The 19,833-nt window shown below is 37.7% G+C and overlaps 1 protein-coding gene across 1 annotated transcript in view; it reads left to right on the top strand.

Moving 5' to 3' along the window:
* Nucleotides 1–19,338, top strand: part of KCNH7 (potassium voltage-gated channel subfamily H member 7) — a 526,117-nt gene extending 506,779 nt beyond the window's left edge. Inside the window, exons 13-16 of the mRNA XM_062200019.1 lie at nucleotides 3,304–3,555; nucleotides 10,181–10,349; nucleotides 17,033–17,225; nucleotides 19,072–19,338. Of these exons, the coding sequence (XP_062056003.1) occupies nucleotides 3,304–3,555; nucleotides 10,181–10,349; nucleotides 17,033–17,225; nucleotides 19,072–19,338 (881 nt within the window). The remainder of the gene's footprint in view (nucleotides 1–3,303; nucleotides 3,556–10,180; nucleotides 10,350–17,032; nucleotides 17,226–19,071) is intronic.
* Nucleotides 19,339–19,833: the final 495 nt, after the last annotated feature.

Raw genomic sequence — 19,833 nt, 5'->3', positions numbered from 1 at the left:
CAAAAATGTCTGTTGACAGATTATTTGACTTGGAATGATTTTAGGTTATCATGACTAAGATGGATGGGCCAGCCACTCTATTGAGACACTTTTATTCTGTGCTCTTGAATTCATTCTGAATGCAGTGAGAGGACTGAAAGACAAATAAGAAATGCTTTAGATTTCTGTCCTGTGTGAAAGCGAAAGAGATGAACTGCCAGCCTATAGAAACAAGACAAGAGGATAAAAAAGAGTTTTCAGTCATCTGAATGAGAAAGCAAATTTGAGGCTTGATTAAATAGTCAAAAATATTTCTTTGTAAAATGACAGTAACAGGAATGATTGTACAATGTCAATTCTATCGAAGAGAAAAATATAAAATACCCTTAGTGACAGTCCTCATACTATGATTTCTACAGAGTATAATGGCATTAAGATTGAAAGACAGTACTTGATACTACTTAATTGCTATCAAACAATTCAGCTTAACTAGAAAAAGGCAGCAATGGAATATTCCATCAAAATTTATAAGTATCTGGGGGTTAATTATAATGTGTTTCAGCTGTCGAAGTTCATGTATTGTATCTGCCAACATCCAGCCCAAGCCTAAGCAGTTTCCATTTATAATCCACAAATAGATTACATTACAACTTTAATTATATAACAAAAATAAAGCTTTAATTTATTTTATAAGAAATAGAAAAATGTTGTTTCAGTAGTGCTACCTCAGAGAAAATGCTCACATGACTTGGGTGTTCAGCATCAATGTGAACACAGAATAAATGTGAGTTTTGCTTCCTTAATAATTGGAAAATTCAAAGTTAAACTTTTTCTTCTTTCATGATTTTGCTTTGACCTGGAATTTTTGTTAAAAGATTTGTATTCTGAGTATGATAGTGTCTTCAGAAAGTTCATGGAGAATGAATATTATGAAAAACTTGTGAATTGTTTACACCCAAAGAAGTTTATCTTTTAATTCCATTTTCCATGAAGCTTCTGAGGCACATTCATAAACTAAGTTATTTGTTTTATTATACTCTGGAACTAAATAATAGCTATTCCTCTTTTTCCAAATTTTGAGAATATTTGTTCTGAGTTAAAAATCAGGAAGCTACAATTCAACTTAAAAACGTATGCTAACATTTGATTAATCTTGTTCCTTAGAATCCAAAATCAAGCCATGAGAAAGTAAATTAAGACTGGGGCCCTCATAATTGGTGGGACAGAATATTCTACCATTCTGATTTAAAATCTACAAAAACTCTCTAATGCTTCTTAAGCCAAAGAGACAAAATGCTTCATTCATTTGTGAAATAAATTAATTACAAATGTCCACATTAACATTATCCACATTTATGTTGGAGACATATTAATTAATGGTTAGTTCAGTTTACATCCAACTCTTCTAGAAATAGCCCATGAAAGTGTTTAACAGAAAAGCATTTTCAAGAAGATGAGACTGAGTTGATTCAAATCCCATTAGTGCCCAAAGACCCCAGGGTTTACTTAGGAGCAGCAAACCAGTATAATTCACTAAGCAGATATGAAGATAATTTAGATAAATAGAACCTTCTTTTTTCATATTTGTTAGCATAAAATTAATAACAATTTTTAAGAGATGAAGTGATGTGTTCAAAACGTAGAGAATGTTGATCAAATTTTCAGAAGGCTTTGGAGAAGGAGGAGTGAAAGAAAACAGAGAGGGAGATGACAAGAATAAAGTTCACTGATTCAAGGGAACTCTGGCAATGATACTGAGAGAAATGGGTTTGTGTAGGAAGAGTTACTCTGAGTATTTATAATCAATTAGGTTAGTTATTCAATAGGAACATGCAATGAACACTGAGTAATCAATGATGCTTGATATTGGAAAGGTCTTTGGTCTTGGCAATGATGAAGTCGCTGAATCAGTATGAAAACTTAAGCAATCTCTTTCTGAGAGATTTAACTTTAACTGACAGAACATAAACTCCTAAATAATAATTTCACATGAACCTGATTTTTTAGTTTGACTACTTATTTGAGAGGCTGAGAGACAGCATCCATCTCCTGATTCACACCCCACATGCCCTCAAACAGCCAGGACTGGGTCAGGCTAAAACCAGTAGTCAAAAACGTGATGCATGTCTACTGTGTGGTGGTGATAACCCAATCACTTGAGCCATCACAGCCTCCTCCCAGAGTCTGTCCTAGCAAGAAACTACAATTGGAAGCTGTCAGCACATCCAGGTTGTACATGGGCATCTTAACTGGTGTCCTAGCCACTAAGCACGCCACCTGCCCCTGAAGTTGATTTTTAAACTCTTACCCTGGACTACTTTCTGGCTTCTTGTATTTTAAATTATGACTTTAAGAAGCAAAAGGAAAATATCTTTGTTTCATTCCTATGCCATATGGGAATTTTAAAAAAGTTAGAAGTTTCTCTGAAATGGCCTTAAATCAGTTCATTTGGCCTTCTATAAATAACAAAGTAAGCACAACCAGGCACAGAGTAGATAGGGACATTGTCTCAGTCCTCTTTGCAGAAAATGATAAACCTTCTGGGGTTTTGTTGGTTAGTTATTAGTAAGAACCAGATGGAGAATTATACTGTCTCCCCAGGATACTAATAGACACAAGTTCAGAAATTTGTCTTTAAGTTTTTCTCTCTGAAATATGCTCTAACACAACCTTCAGAGCTGAAATTATCCTTACATTTCAGTATGAAACAGCCAATATATGCAACAGCTTTAATGTAATTAGGCAAAAACCTACCTTAATTACTGTATTTGGGCTTTATACTCTTTGCAATATGCTACACAACCAAGCTCCGTGGATTGCCAAGGCTGTTACATATATTGAACTAAAGTTGAAATTCAGTCTTTGCTACCTTTGCTATAAGGAGACTTCCCATTCAGACATTTGCAATGGGTGAATGACTGTCACCGATGATAGAGTGTGGAGATTAAAAACAAGCAAGCTGCATAGAGGTGATATTTTAGAATTGGGACACATTATCCCTTGTCTTTTTCATTTTCCTAAAGAGATTGCACACCAATATCTCAGGATACAAAAGACTGCTAAATATGTATAAATGTGTTTGTAAGTTGCCCTATTGATTTTTTCCTATATGTAAACATTATTATTGCAAATAATTTTATTTTGAAATGAATAACATGGCATTAGCTTAATAGAATAACCTTATATAAAAATTGAAGTCTTCACATAGCTACATTTTCAGTAGAAAAAAATAGTTCGCTTATAGCTCAGTAGTATAATAAACATAGAATCTCACATTTGATTTTATGCTGTAAAGTAACTTCTCTCTGATAGATTTTGGCAAAGAAAACAGTACAAATGATCCTGAAGACTCTGAGGATACCATACGACATTATCAGAGTTCGAAGAAACACTTTGAAGAGAAGAAAAGCCGGTCGTCATCTTTCATCTCCTCCATTGATGATGAACAAAAGCCACTCTTCTCAGGAATCATAGATTCCTCTCCAGGGATGGGGAAAGCAACTGGGCTCACTTTTGAGGAAACAGTGCCCACTTCAGGAAGAATTCACATAGAAAGAAAAAGTCACTCTTGCAAAGGTAATCAAGAATCAGGAATCAGGTTGTCTGTCCTCAGTGTTAATTTTTAAATAGTGGCTTCTTACAAATTAAGAACTGTACCAGCATGTGTTCATGTCATCTGTGTCAATTTCATGAAATGCTTACAAAGAGTTCAGATTTAAGATTACCTAGGAAGTGTTTGCATGATTCTGAAGCAAGTAGTAATTATTCCCAATGGTAGCAGGAAAGGTTTTTGTGATGAACCAACCATACTTAACCTAGCACCAGATGGAAAATTGTGGGAAAGTCTACTGCAGTAATGGATTCCAAAGAGGAGAGTCAATGAATATTGTAAAGCTCACTACTGCGTTCCTTGTGAGCATCTTTTGTACCTATCGCTCACTCTCAAATGTTTAGTTTTATAGTATGAAAAGTGCATGCCAAGAGCAGTTTATTTTTTCCTTTAAACTAAGAGAAAATGATGAGAAATATTCTGAAGGAAAGGTATGTTCTTGATCCGACTCATTTGTGTAGCATCTCCACTACAAGGAATACTGAAATGTATAGACTTTGTTGAAGAAAGTATACATGAAAGGATAATAATGCTTGATTTGTATAGACCGATTTAGGAGCTGGCATTGTGGTACAGCAGGTTTAGCCACCGCTTGCAACATCAGCATCCCATATCATAGTGCTGCTTGGAGCACTGGCTGGTCCACTTTTTTTTTTTTTTTTGACAGGTAGAGTTATAGACAGTGAGAGAGAGAGAGAGACTGAGAGAAAGGTCTTCCTTCCATTGGTTTACCCCCCAAAATGGCTGATTCGGAAGGAGCTACGCTGATCCAAAGCCACGTGCTTCTTCCTGGTCTCCCATGCTGGTGCAGAGGCCCAAGGACTTGGGCCATCCTCCACTGCCCTCCCGGGCCACAGCAGAGAGCTGGACTGGAAGAGGAGCAACCTGGACTAGAACCCGGCGCCCATATGGGATGCTGGTGCCGCAGGCGGAGGATTAACCAAGTGAGCCACTACACCAGCCCCAAGGCTGGTCCACTTCTGATCCAGCTTCCTACTAATGTGCCTAGGAAAGCAAGAGATGAGGTTCCAAGTAATGCAGTCCCTGAAGCCTAAATGGAGACCCAAAAGAAGTTTCTGACTCCTGGCTTCAGCCCATCCCAGCCCTGGCTGTTGTGGGCATTTGGGGAGTGAACCAGCAGGTAGATCTGTGTGTGTCTCTCACCTTCTCTGTGTCAACTCTGCCCTTCAAATAGATTTTAAAAATGTGCATACATATGTATTTTAAATATATAGATAGATGCAGATTTTCTATTAAATGATGAAAAGCACAAGGGAAGTTGAAGAACTATTATATGAAAGAACAATTAATTTAGTATAACAGGAAATGGATATACACATCTAACCAGATCTACCATGAAGTGGTACTAACAGATATGGGTCAGATTTCTTGAGTTCCAAAATCAACTTTGTTATTTAATCCCTTTAGCATTTCAGATAAATGACCTGACCAACCTCACTAAGACTAAATTTGTCCATGATTAAATTAAGAATGATATTCTCTAACCGACTACTTGATTGTGATTCTTAAATTATTATGTAATTGCTTTCTCTGAAATGCAGTCCCCAACTCTGTTTACTATTTTTACACAAGTTTTATATTCCAACCCTTTAAGCATTTAATATACAACAGTACTTCCTAAAGTTTATGGAAAATGGAATTAAAATATAAGTATATTTTGATACAAAGTTTTTAAATTTGTGCATTGGTTTTTCACAATATATATTTTCTTATTCAAAAAAGATTTAGTTTGTTTAGAAGGAAGAACTGCAGAGATGGAGAGGAGAAACATTTTCTACCCACTGGTTCACTCCCCAAATGGTCACAAAGGCCAGAGCTCAGCCAGGCTGAAGTCAGGAGCCTGGAACTTCCTCCAGGCCTCCCACATGTGGGACAGCAGTCCGAACAATTGAGCCATCCTCCACTGACATCCAGGGTGCATTCGCTGAGAGCTGCACCCAAAGTAGAGCAGTGGAGACTCAAATCAGCACTCATATGGAATGCAAGCATTGCACACAACAGCTTAACCCACGGTGCCACAACACTAGCCCCTAAATATATGTTTTCTATGAACTTTTTGAAGACCCCTCATGTCTCTGCATATATAAAAATGTAAATGTTAAAAAGTACAGCAAAACATAAAAAAAGTTAACAAAAAATAAGGAAAAATAAAATGTTTTTGGCCAGGCATGATAGCAAAATTACCAGCAAAGTAAGTAAATATCACCTAATATCATTACTATTATTCCAAAGCATCATAGATGACAACAGTGAATCTAGAATGTTGAGGGTGTTGGTTTTTCTAGTTACTTTCTCTGTGGGAATAAGTTTTGCTCATTTGGCCATGAGCCCATATGCGAGTAAGCTATGAATATATGCAAATGTTCTTTGGACAATCTAAAATCTTGATGAAGTGAATGAAAATAGCACCTCATTTGTCACAATGGAAGAATGGAATATTACATGTGATTATCAAATGTCCCATTTTATTTATTTATGAAAATGAATTCTGAGAAGTGCTAAAAATAGAAACAGGTTGTATCATGGAAGTCAAAAGTTCTTACATGCTTGCTGAACCATCTCTGCCATTTCCAAAATTCAGCATAAGGCAGAGCTTCTAACCAAGTACTTTTGATTGTTTTCCTCTTCACTTTTTTTTTTTTTTTTTTGGGGACAGGCAGAGTGGACAGTGAGAGAGAGAGACAGAGAGAAAGGTCTTCCTTTGCCGTTGGTTCACCCTCCAATGGCTGCCGCGGTAGGCACGCTGCGGCCGGCGCATCGCGCTGATCCGATGGCAGGAGCCAGGTGCTTCTCCTGGTCTCCCATGGGGTGCAGGGCCCAAGCACTTGGGCCATCCTCCACTGCACTCCCTTGCCACAGCAGAGAGCTGGCCTGGAAGAGGGGAAACCAGGACAGGATCGGTGCCCCGACCAGGACTAGAACCCGGTGTGCCGGCGCCGCAAGGAGGAGGATTAGCCTAGTGAGCCGCGGTGCTGGCCCCTCTTCACTTTTAAAGTCTAAAGTGACATGTCATTATAGATATACTTAGGGGATTTCATTTTGCTTTATGATTCTCACTGACCATGAATTCTCATGTCCTTCATCTAATATTTTTCATCTCTCCTTCTTATAATTATTTTTAATTAGCTATTCTATATGTACAGTGAAAACATTCTAACAAATAATTATTTTATTTTCACTCTCCCAAATGCCCACAACAGCCAAAACTGGGCCAGGTTGAAACTAGGAGACTGGAAATGCATCTAAATCTACCATGTAGGTATCAGGGACTCAAACACATGAACCATCTTCTGCTGCCTCCCAGAGTGCACATTAACTAGAAGATGGCGCAGAAACAGAATCAAGACTCAATCTAAAACACTTTGATATTAGATGTGAAAATTTCAAGTGGAGACTTAACCCACTGCATCCATGCAACACAAAAATTAATTTTCAAAGTTATTATGCAACCCCTGTTCAAATAATTATCTTGAGAATGCAGTGCTAAGTATGTATGCCAATTGAATAAACATAATCAATATCATATGCTACCAATCAGTGCAATACATGATTAATCTGCTTAGTGAATTACTGTTTAATGTTTAAGAACTTGTAAAACTTGTTATATAGTTACTTGTGTGACTTTGACTACTGCAGTTTGAAATAGTAATTCCTGGCACAGATTTTTGTTCAACATCAATAGGAAATTTTATCCACTCATATTCTTGGCATTTCTAATTCTGAATCTAATAAAAGAATGCATTTATGTGAAACTAAAAATAAAACTAGTAAATTAAATGAATTCTGATTCTACATAGATTGAGGTCAAAAGTTGACTCCTGGAAAATTGTGTAACCAAAGCAAAGGGAAAGTTTACTTTCTGTTCATTCAGTTCCAGAAATGTGTCTTGCAACTATAGCAACATTTTCCAAGGCAACCAAGTGCAGATTCTTTCTGAGCTATATTTAGAAAATGTCTACAAGGATGTTCATTTGATTAAGACCACTAACCAGGATTTCCCCTTTGAACTACTCACTTTTATATTGCTGTTAAAACAAGCTAATCATATAACCCCAGGTTTTCATAAAAGTGTAAATTACAATCAAAGAACCTTCTAACAGTATGCATTTTATTCATTTCTGCTAATATAATCATTTTTGAGCACTGAACAAAAATTATAATCCTCTGCAACTTATTGCATATGATTCACAATTGTCATTTAAAAATCAATTTAATATATGTAAATTGAAAATGAAAAATCTATTGAGCAAATGCAGAAATTCTGTAAGCTTTCTTGGAAAAAAATTCGGGAGCAAGATATATAACTTGAATCCTATCTGTTCTTGCTATCTTTGCTAAAGAAAAAGTCACACATTAACTGGCTAGATTAGACTATGTCGAGCATTGGTCAAGCTCATGCATGTTCCAAATGCTTGCTTGACTTACTGGCCTAGGATAGAAAACCTAGTCTACTGAGATTTTATATTATTGTTTTGCACTTTAAAGAGGTTCAGATATCTGAGAATAATAAATCATACTTTGCAGTGAAAAACTGCAGAGAAATTACTTAAATCTTCAGCAATCATTTTTCTATGTCCATTCACATATCATATCATCATGTTTGATAAAATATCAAAAGGAATGATATACTAATGAAACAAAACACGAGGATCCCATAGGGTAAGGAATCAGGAAGAGCATCTCCGTAATCCATAGCAAGCATTCTGTGAAAAGTCTTTGAGCCAATTTCACAGAAGAAGGTATCCTGACATATTTTCCCAATGCTCTTTTTGAATGTACTGATTCCTCTTTTACACCATGCTGATTCCTCAATTCACCATACTGAGACAAAAATTATAGGCAATAGATTAGGGAAAGTTCCATGGATTCAATGACAAACGGTAATATGAGGGAAATCATGAAGACTACAGACATTTTGTCTTCTCCTTAGAGAAAGAAGATGCATTTGACCTACCTGACTATAGTTTGGAGGAGACTATGGAAAAGGAAAGAACTCTGAAAACATCTATGGTTTTGTTCCTTATTTCTAGACTCATGGCTAATCCTGCCCAGTTTAGTTAGTTTCTATCCAATTTTTCAAAATAGCTGAGGATGTAAATTCCATAACTTTATATGATGACTTTTCTCAGTGTTTAATCATAGCTACTTGTCAAGATTTCCTGAAAGTCTTTCTATCAAACTAAATAAGTCACTTTCTGTAATACAAATTTATTTCCATGTGAAAATGGCATCCAATTTTCAGAAAATCTTCCCTTCTACCAGCCCTCATAGTGAGAAAAAAAAAAGTATTTCTCTTCTTTATCTCTGAAGTATACTCTCAAATCCAGAAGTATTTTTCCCTCTTGGGTTTTATTTTCCAACACTCAAATCATTTTATAGAGGTAAGAAAACAGTGAAATCATCAAAGACATATGACAAAAGTGAGAGAGAAAAGTAAGATATCTTCACTCCAAATATTAATGGTTTGAAAATATAGACTTCAGGAGGAACAATAAAATACAAAAGTTCAGAAAATGAATCTCTGTATAAAAATGTTTGCAGGCCCATTAGGCTGAATTATTCAAGTTTGAGGCCTCTGTCTCCTTTGTCTTTAATTCCTCCCCATTTTAGAATAGTGCCTCACACATAACAGACACTGAAAACATTTGAAAATTGGAGTTGCACACAGAAGTAGCTTTTAGAGCACAGTAATATTTAAAAAATCAAATAAAAGAGTCATAAGAAAAAAATATTCTGAAGCAATGTGATTATATTAAGACAGTGCAGATGAGCTACAAGGAAGCATAAAAATATGAAAGAGTAGTGTGGGAACCAGAGAACTCTTAATACATTTCCTGTCTTTGATGGTTGATGGCTCATTGGCTCTACTTTGAGTTGGGTTTGTACTTTAGGGGTGGGGAAACTTTTTTTCTACCAAGAGCCATTTGGATATTTATATCATTCATGAACCATACAAAATTATCAACTTAAAAATTATCCTTCTATAGATTTACTGAATTTCCAATCTTCCCTGAAGTGGGCATGGCCAAACCACATGATTTTGCAAGCTTTATATGGGCTGCCAGCCAGACATGGCCCATCCCTTGAAGAGAATCCCCCTGTAGATCAGCACTTTACTCATGGTTCTGTCTTTGGGCCTACCCTGAGTCATAAAGAACACAAATTATCCTGTGGAAAACAGCTCCAAAAATCTTATATCCTACATAAAGCCGCATAAACAAAATGTGCTGCTTCCTACCAAGTACAAAAAGCACAAAATCATTGCTCTCTAATTACTTTTGGTATGGTCATCTACACCTTCTCTTAGAACAAACAAACAGAAATAAGCCAAAATTGCAATTAAGAATCATGACCTGCTATGTTTTTATTACTGTGGAGATGGATGTGGGAAGAAAGACAGTGTGAGAACGGGACACTATCACACCAATTGGTCATGGCCCCCAGGTCTTTCTCTGAACCCTTTAGTTCTGTTTCTCTGAGATCCCTTTCAGATTGCCTGTGGATATCTATGTGTTATTGTTGAAAAGGGGAATGCAAGGAAGTTGATATCCATCTCACTATTTTCCACAGATATCACTGATACGCGAAGCTGGGAACAAGAAAATGCCCAGACTCAGCCAGAAGAGTCCAGTCCCTCAGCACTTCAACGAGCTGCCTGGGGCATCTCTGAAACCGAAAGTGACCTCACCTATGGGGAAGTGGAGCAAAGATTAGATTTGCTTCAAGAACAGCTTAACAGGTATAAGCTGTGGCAGGGCAAAAGGAGACATAACTCCAGCCCTTAGATGTATCCAGTTTTACTCCCTGCAAATAGCAAATTCCTCTTGCCAAAATTCCATATCATCTGTATGCATTTAATTATTTAAAACAAGACTAGAAGTTGACAAATCACTAATTTGTGTTGCAAGGAGCATTTATTTGGAACACATGATAATTTTAGCAGCAAAAACCCTATATTTACTTATCAAAGAATTTGCATACCACCAGCACTGGCTACTTTGAAAATTCTCCCCCTACCCTTCCATCAAATGAATTTATATGTAACTTGCTAACTCACACTGTCCTGGTTTTAATCTTCTTTAAAAAAATATTCATTTATTTATTTATTATTTTAAGGCAGTTACAGAGAGAGAACCTGCTGGTCCATTCCTTAAATGTCTGCAACCACCAGGATTGGGCCAGGCTGAAGCCAAGCACCTGGAACACCATCTGGGTCTCCCACATGGGTAGCAGGGGCCCATGCACTTGGGTCATCTTCTTCTGCTTTTTCAGATGTATTAGCAAGGACTTGCACTCTAGGTGGAGCAGCCAGAATGTGAATGTGAACTGGTGCTCAAAAGGATTGCCAGGATCACAGGCGGCAGCTTAACCTGCTGTATCACATCGCTGGCTTGTCTTTTTTGGCTTTTTGGTTGTTCCTGGTAATTTAGCTGTATGCTATTTCATTTAAAAATACTGACAAAGTCATTTAAACATTTAGTTATTCAAGCAACTTGTCAAACTTGTGAGTGAACCAAAAATCCCATTAAAGTCCAGAGCCCTTTTCCCTTCACTTTTCATCTCAACCATTTACTATGAGCACCAGATTTCAGTTCTAGGGAGAAAGTGACCCCTCCACCAAACATGGTATTTTTTTTTCAAAATTAAATTGGTCAAAAATATAAAGAAAAAAAATGAAGGAGTATTATATAGCTACTTTAGCTGAGTTTCACTTGGGAAAGAATCTTGATCCAATGGTAGCTTTCAATTAAGCCATCAGGCAAGGTATCCCATTGGTTACAGACAGAAAACTAATCAACTAAATTAAAATGCTCAAAACACAAGATTCATCAGATGGTTGTTTAAAAACATTTATTTATTTGAAAGGCAGAGTTATAGAGAGACAAGGAGAGACAGATCTTCTATCTACTGGATACTCTCCAGATGCCTCAACACCCATGCTTGAGCCAGGCCAAAGCTTCATCCAGGTCTCCCAAGTAGCACAAGGGCCTAAGTACTTGGACCATCTTCTGCTGCTTGCCCAGGCTGTCAGCAGGGAACTGTGAAGGAAGTGGAGAGGTTGAGTCTTGAACTGGTACCCATATGGGATCCCTGTGTCACAAGCCACAGCTTAACTGGCTGCATCACTACCTGGACCCCATTTTATCAGATTAATTTGAAACATACATTGAAAAATGAGGGGAGCAAGATGTGGGTAATTAACACATTTCAAATAAAGGCGAGCCTGGTAAAGGAACCACACTACCAACATCCAAACTGATATAACATTCATGAATGTGCTGCTTCAGGTTCCCTGGCCAGAGTGTGATCGAAGGACTAGAGATGAGGTTTACATGAAGTCTACTGACAAAAGAAAAATCTCTTGTGCCACTGGCACATACCTGCTCTATTATAGAAATACAGGCCTAGTATACCTGGCTAAACCTGTGGCTCTCCAATTAGCCTGCTCAACAGCCATTTGTTTACTGGCTTTTTGTATGTAGAGCCAGAAGGAGACCAAGGAGTAACCCTATTTGGGGGTTACAAGTGTCCACCCATAGAGACATGAGAATTTGTTCCATCTCTTTCTAGATTTAAGCAACACACTTACCACTCTTACTTGTTACATCATTTTTCTATGCTATCTTTGTTATTTCTTACTCAACTAGCACACTAACTATTTGTATTTAATATATTCTTCCTATGACTAATAAGCTATTTGCTTTTTCATTTGTACTTACATCTAGGAGTTTTGCCTAGACGACATAGACTACTGGTTTACTTACTATCTATGCTTAATATTTATTCTGCATTTTGCCTATACCAGTAGCTGTTATTGAAAAGTGTGTGAATGGGGGGCCGGCACCATGGCTCACTTGGTTAATCCTCCACCTGCTGTGCTGGCATCCCATATGGGCACCGAGTTCTAGTCCCAGTTGGGGCACCGGATTCTGTCCTGGTTGCTCCTCTTCCAATCCAGCTCTCTGCTGTGGCCCAGGAGGGCAGTGGAGGATGGCCCAAGTGTTTGGGCTCCTGCACCCACATGGGAGACCAGGAGGAAGCACCCGGCTCCTGGCTTCGGATCAGTGCAGCACCATCCATGGTGGCCATTTGGGGAGTAAACCAACAAAAGGAATACATTTCTCTCTGTCTCTTTCTCTGTCTATACTCTACCTGTCAAATTTAAAAAAAGAAAGAAAGAAAGAAAGAAAAGTGTGAATGGGTAGATGAAACACAAGGGCAGCAATGATTTCTTTAGGACAACAACCTGTAACTGCAATTTTTTTGCCTAGACAAAAATCTTAACTTGGCTACATAACTGCTTACAGGATGACTGTGTCAAGTCAAGAACTACCTGAGATTAGTTTCCTACTTTGGCTCACACCTACCTGCAGTGTTGTTTTCAGGACTGAAATAATGTATGTGGAAACCATATCTGCTACACAAAATAGAAAATGTTTCACTTGCATCTGGGTAAAACTTGATGAACAATGATCTTCACTTCTATTATTCCTGTTCATTTTAACATAATTGCTTACTTTGAATATGCTTCCTCCTCGGAGGTTTGGACTTTCCTTCAGGACTAAAATTGAGATTTTTCTTAAAATCCCCTGGTGGCCCTCTCATGGGTACTAACCACTACTGCCAGGATAAACTAAGGATTATAAAAAAAAATTTTATTCCATATGTCCCAAATCCAGAAGTGTAAAACTTTAAAGGGTAGGTATTTCTGGAAACTATTTGGTTTACAACCTCCAATCAGCAATAATAATTGATATTATTTCATTATATTACTATATGGTTATATTATAAGACTTTTTCCACAGCTAAAATGCATGGAAATCTCTTTCTGTATATTTCCAGCATCGGCATGTGCTTTCTGGAGAAGTTTTGAGTTGCTATCACCATTACAACTTCTTTTACTATTGTTTTTCTGCTTATCTCTAACATTCTCAAACATTTTATGGCCTAACTCAGCCTAGCCTATTTAAAGTCCAAAATATTACATTCTTTTTACTGTACTGCCACCTCCAACAACCTCTTCCCCCCTTTACCTTCAGAAGGCAAACAGGGTTGAAGAGGGAGGCTTAACAGACTTCTGCTTAGCAGAATGAGAGCCTGGGACACTTTAGAGTCTATCCTGTTTGACTTTGGTGTTTGACCAAATGTAGAGCTGTCAGTTCCTACACCATTTTCCTCATCCAAAGACACATATTAAGTACACAATGCAATAAAAGCAAACACAAATAGTCTATTTTGAATGGCTTTTGCTGCTACTTTTTTCCTCCTCTGAAGGCCAATTAAACTATACATTGAGTTAAGCATTTACACAAGAAATGTTCTTGTATCTTCCTATATGATGCTTGCAGACATACATGTTTAGATAAATCATTGACACTTGATCCTACAGGACTATTTCTCAAACCTTGAGGTGTCTTTGGATCAGCTAGGGATCTTGCAGATACTAGTCAGTAGGTCTGGAATATGCAGATTCTACATTCTAAGAAAATCTCAGAGATGCCTAATGCTGCTGCTATAAGGATCATACTTTGGGTAAGAAGGCCTTAGAAAATGTTAACACTCTTGGTAATGATTCTTTTTGCTGCAGAACACTCAAAGCAATTTCTCTGTAAGCCTCTGGTATGACACTGAGTGCTCGCTTCACTTAGCATCAGTGATTTCTTTCACTGTTTCCTTCCTAAGTGGTCAGCTCCTGTCAGTACTGTGAGACAGGATTCCACCTTCAGTGATCAGCATCTGCACTTCATCTTCTCACCTAACAGCATGATTGGTGCACTGTGGGTCTTTGAATTAGCAAATGAAAATATCCATTTACATAGTTTCATACTGACCAAAAAAAAAAAAAAATTCTAAAATGAGGCCATTTTCTCTTTTAAAAGCCAAGCTGTTTTGTTTTGTTTTGTTTTAATTGTTGGTAATTCCTCTGGAGGAAAACAGATTACTTAGTCACAGCAAAAGAGTTCATTCTAGTTAAGCCAATAGCCCCTACTCCGAAAACCTGAAAAACAAAATCCTATGTAAGTAAAGTAACGTCTAGTAAAGTTCCCTTTTTGTTAATGACACAAGATATCAAACCACAAGTTAATGAAACAAAACTAAGCACTCAAAATCCCTGCAGAAGGGGAGACCTTGACTTGTGCTGCATCTCAGTGAAGTCCCAAGAGGGGCAGTAAGCAGCAGGATGCTTTGGAACTTGAGCCTGGGCCTTTCCAGGTGGGGAGGTGATTGCCCTTTGGCAAAGTTCATGATATGATACCACACTTCATAATTGCTGAATAGTGAGGTGAAGGTGTTGAAGTAAGTCCTGAACAGGAAAATCTGAGTCAGAAACATTTCTTCAGATGAGCTGAGTGCTGTCTTCAATGAGTAGATTTGTAGAAATTTCCTAAAGTAGTGAAGTTATTCATTGACTTAGTCCCATTTTTTTTCCAGGTAGTGTTTTCCCAAAACAAACTAGTCACATTGACAGAGATGCTCAATAGTCTTATCTAAGTCATGTTGATACCCAGAATCTCTGTTCTTAGCCTGCACCAGGAGCTTCACATGCCCATGCCCTTCTAGAGTACAAGAGTCCCACTCATTCAGCATGTTGCAGTGACTGGGCCTCACCTACCAATAGAGTTTTCTCCCCTAAACATCATTCAAATAGATAGCACCCATGATAAAGTAATTCTATATCTCAGAGCCAGCTGCTGCGTATCAAAAGATGTACATGCCTCAAAAACACAATTTTTGACTCTTTACTTGGTCTTTTTTTTTATTAAACTTTTATTTAATGAATATAAATTTCCAAAGTACAGCTTATGGGTTACAATGGCTTCCCCCTACCAAAACTTCCCTCCCACCCACAACCCTCCCCTTTCCCGCTCCCTCTCCCCTTCCAATCACATCATGATTCATTTTCAATTCTCTTTATATACAAAAGATCAGTTTAGTATATATTAGGTAACGATTTCAACAGTTTGCCCCCATATAGCAACACAAAGTGAAAAAAAAATACTGTTGGAATACTAGTTATAGCATTAAATAAGAGTGTACAGCACATTAAAGGCAGAGATCCTACATAATATTTTTTAAAAATTAATTAATTTTCTATGCCGTTTCCAATTTAACACCAGGTTTTTTTTTTTCATTTCCAATTATCTTTATATACAGAAGATCGATTCAGTATATAATTAGTAAAGATCTCATCAGTTTGTACCCATGCAGAAACACAAAGTGTAAAAATACTGTTTCAGTACTAGTTATAGCATCACTGCACATTAGACAACACATTAAGGACAGATCCCACATGGGATGTAAGTACACAGTGACTCCTGTTGCTGACTTAACAATTTGACACTCCTGTTCATGGTGTCAGTAATCTCCCTAGGCTCTAGTCATGAGTTGCCAGGGCTATGGAAGCCTTTAGGGTTTGCTGACTTTGATCTTATTCCGATAGGGTCACAGTCAAAGTGGAAGTTCTCTCTTCCCTTCAGAGAAAGGTACCTCCTTCTTTGATGGTCCTGTTCTTTCCACTGGGATCTCACTCACAGAGATCTTTCATTTAGGTCTTCTTCTTTTTTTCTTTTCCATGGTATCTTGGCTTTCCATGCCTACAATACTCTCATGGGCTCTTCAGCCAGGTCTGAATGCCTTAAGGGCTGATTCTGAGGCCAGATCTTTACTTGGTCTTGAATCTGACTTGCTGACATTTTTATTTCAGTCACCACGCCCAAATCCTTTTACATTCCAAGTAACATTGGGCCAGCCACTCACCATTAAGTGCTGTTAATAATGGGATAAATCTGTGCAGAAATATTTAGGAAGTCAGATTGGCATTTTGCAAGCCAGATGAGTCATGGAAGCAAGAGAACTTTTAAATAAGGTTTGCTTCTTGAATACCAAAGACCCTCGAATGCATCTTTGAACCCTAAAGAAAAATAGAAGTAATAAAATACAATATTTGATATGAGTAGAAAAGCAGTAAGGTAAAATAATACTGATATACATTTCAAACACATAAAAAATTATCCTGAAATGTTGCAACTATTAAGGAAATGTGCTACAATATAATTTTTGAAGAGTAAATAAAATACTCACCAGAAAATGAGTAAAACCTAATTACTGGTTAAAAATAGATTATTGGAGTGATTTATATTTTGATATCAATAAAGGTTAGTAAAAAGACAGTTCATTCCATTCATCTGTTTTCCTGTTAATTCTTAATGCATGAACCAGAAAGCAGTGTTTTTCTTTATCAGTCAGTGAGCCAGAAAGTGATCATCAGCCAGGAAAGAATCTCTGTGCTCCCTCTCCTGTCCTTCTTGTTTAAAGCAGGGCCAGAATTGTGTTCATTGGTAGTGCTGAAATTTTCTCAGATACTCTCATCACCATTGACAATTTCAGGATTGCCTTTCCCTATTTCTGCCCATCCTGCAGACTTGAATCCCAAATGACAGCTGACATCCAGACCATCTTACAGTTACTGCAGAAACAAACCACTGTGGTCCCCCCAGCCTACAGTATGGTAACTGCAGGAGCAGAGTATCAGAGACCCATCCTTCGCCTGATGCGAACCAGTCATCCTGGAGCATCCATCAAGACTGATCGAAGTTTCAGCCCTTCCTCACAAGTAAGTGTAGATATTGTACAACCAAGGGCATCTCTCAAAGTATGTTTCGAGGAACCACCTGGATCTGAATCACCCAGGGTGCTATGGAAAATACTGATTCTCATGCCCTTCTCTGTTTTCACTCAGAATTTCTGGAAATAAACCTTATAAACTACATTTTGAGTTAGTTCCTCACTAACTGATTCTTATACTCATTTAAAGTTTGAGAACAATGGACCAGGAAGAATGATAAACACTATCATTTTTAAATGAAATGACATTTTTCTTTTTTATTTTTATGCATTTGAAAGGCAGACGTGGAGAGATCTATTATCTACTGGTCTACTCTCCAAATACCTACAGCAACCAGGACTGGGCAAGCTTGAAGCCCGGAAACTGCAATTCAATCTGGATCTCCCACGTGGCTAGTGGGGACCCTGTCACCTCTGTTAGCCCTTGCTGCCTCCCAGTATGCACATTAGCAGGAAGCTGGAATTGGGAGCACAGCTGGGACTCAAACCCAGGCACCCTAATAATGGACACAGGTATCCCAAGGGCATCTTAACCACTGCACTAAACACCCTGCAAATTTTTTTTTCTTTATCACTGTACTTAAATTTATAAGCTGTAGATATTTAAAAGCTCAGAAATCTCCCTGATATTTTCTTCAGTGAAAAAGATTGGTTGGGGCCTCCACATGGAAAGGAAGGAGAAATAGAATCTAGCCAGCTGAGATTTGAGGTTCAAGTGCCATCAGACAAGTAATGTCATCTGTGCCTCACCCATCACTTATCTCTAGATGTTTTCCCCTGGAACATAAAGTGTCCTCTACCTTGCCTCTGAAATCTTTCAAGAGGACCTTGTGAACTATGTTAAATATAGGAAGTGTAACCCCCTTGCAATTCAATCTTGAGAATTAATTAAGATCATGTCAAATTGGACCCACAAACAATGAAAACAATCTTGCAAAACCATTTTAGATGTTTGGGAATTCAGTGCAAATGTTCTGGGAAATATACTACATTAATAACAGAAGTAATATGCCAAGAGAAAAAGAATGCACCATTTCCAACAGAGGAAACTTGAAAGTAACTTAACTAGTTTTGAATGGCTGGAAAATGTACACATGGCATAGTTTGTTCTTTGTTTTCGGTAGATTTAGGTAATATTATCTGACACTGATGTATTATTTCACTTCTTTTTTTCTTGTTTCCTACTCATACCTACAAGTGACCACATTTGCCATAATTTTTTGTCTTAAATTTTGAATTAAATGTCATTGGGAAAACTTAAAGTGAAATCATATTTTTCAAAATCTGATGTTTGGAGTGGGTATTTGGCTAGTGGCTAAGACACTGATTGGGACACTCAAAGCCATATTGGAGTGGCTGGGTTCCAGTTCCAGACCCACATTCCTGCTAATGTACCTCCCCATCCTGGGGGGCAGCAATTGATTGCTCAACTAATCTGTTCACTGCCACCTACATGGGAGATGGAAAACCCAACTTGGCCCTAGTTGTGGCAAGCATTTAGCGAGCAAATCAGTAGATGGGAAATTTCTCCCTCTCCCTCTCATTCTCTCTCTCTCTCTCCCTCCCACATACACACCCAAATAAATAAAATTTTTAAAAATATGAACTTTTTGATCTGGCTTCAGGGTAAAATTAAAGTTCCTGGAATGATCATATAGTATTTTCTAAACTGACAGCCAGACCTCCAATGGCTTGATCTGTTTTAGGGGGGAATGATGGCTGATGCCACTAAACCAGATATAATTAATAAGGAAAGAAAACACACTTAGATTTTACGACTGTAATTTTAGATGACTGTCAGTGTGAATTATAAAAACATATTTTCTTTCTTTCAGTGTCCTGAGTTTCTAGACCTTGAAAAATCTAAACTTAAATGCAAAGAATCCCTCTCAAGAGGCATGCATCTGAACACAGCTTCAGAAGACAACTTGACTTCACGTTTAAAACAAGATGGTGACCTCTCTCTAGAGCTGCACCTGCGGCAAAGAAAAACTTTCCTTCATCCTGTTAGGCATCCATCTTTGCCAGATTCATCCCTAAGCACTGTAGGAATCTTGGGTCTTCATAGGCATGTTTCCGATCCGGGTCTTCCGGGGAAATAATCATTTTGTACTATTAACTCCACATACAATGTAAGTGCTTTTAATGGCTGTTTTCCTTTTTGTATTTAAATCCTCTCTACTTGACTCAGGGGCTCACAAGGTACCATTATATGCAAAAGTACTGTATATTTTCCTAAACTGAAGCTTGTATGGTAACACTGAGCAGTTAGGATGTAAATATATATAAGAACTTTTGGTTCCAAATGTTAAAACTGCCAGCACCTCAAGGCACCTTATTTTTTATTTTTATTTTTTAAATCATGTGCATGTTAGGAAACTCCAATTTCTCTTGCATGGAGACTCCTATTTATTGCTTTTACTAAACCAGTACTTTGTTATGAAAATGCCTTCCAAGCAAATGAGAAACCAAGGGATAAAACTGTTCCTGGGGGCTACTCAATGATCTTCCACTCATGGAAGCTTAAGGGGGGATAAAAGGAATGTAGTCACTTCTGAAAATAGATATCCTCCTCTATTGAGATGTTTATGGTTACT

The sequence above is a fragment of the Lepus europaeus genome, chromosome 1 (genome assembly GCF_033115175.1).
Source record: "Lepus europaeus isolate LE1 chromosome 1, mLepTim1.pri, whole genome shotgun sequence".
NCBI lineage: Eukaryota > Metazoa > Chordata > Mammalia > Lagomorpha > Leporidae > Lepus > Lepus europaeus.
Note: the sequence above shows the minus strand (reverse complement) of the source record. Positions and strands in the feature narration are given on the sequence as shown.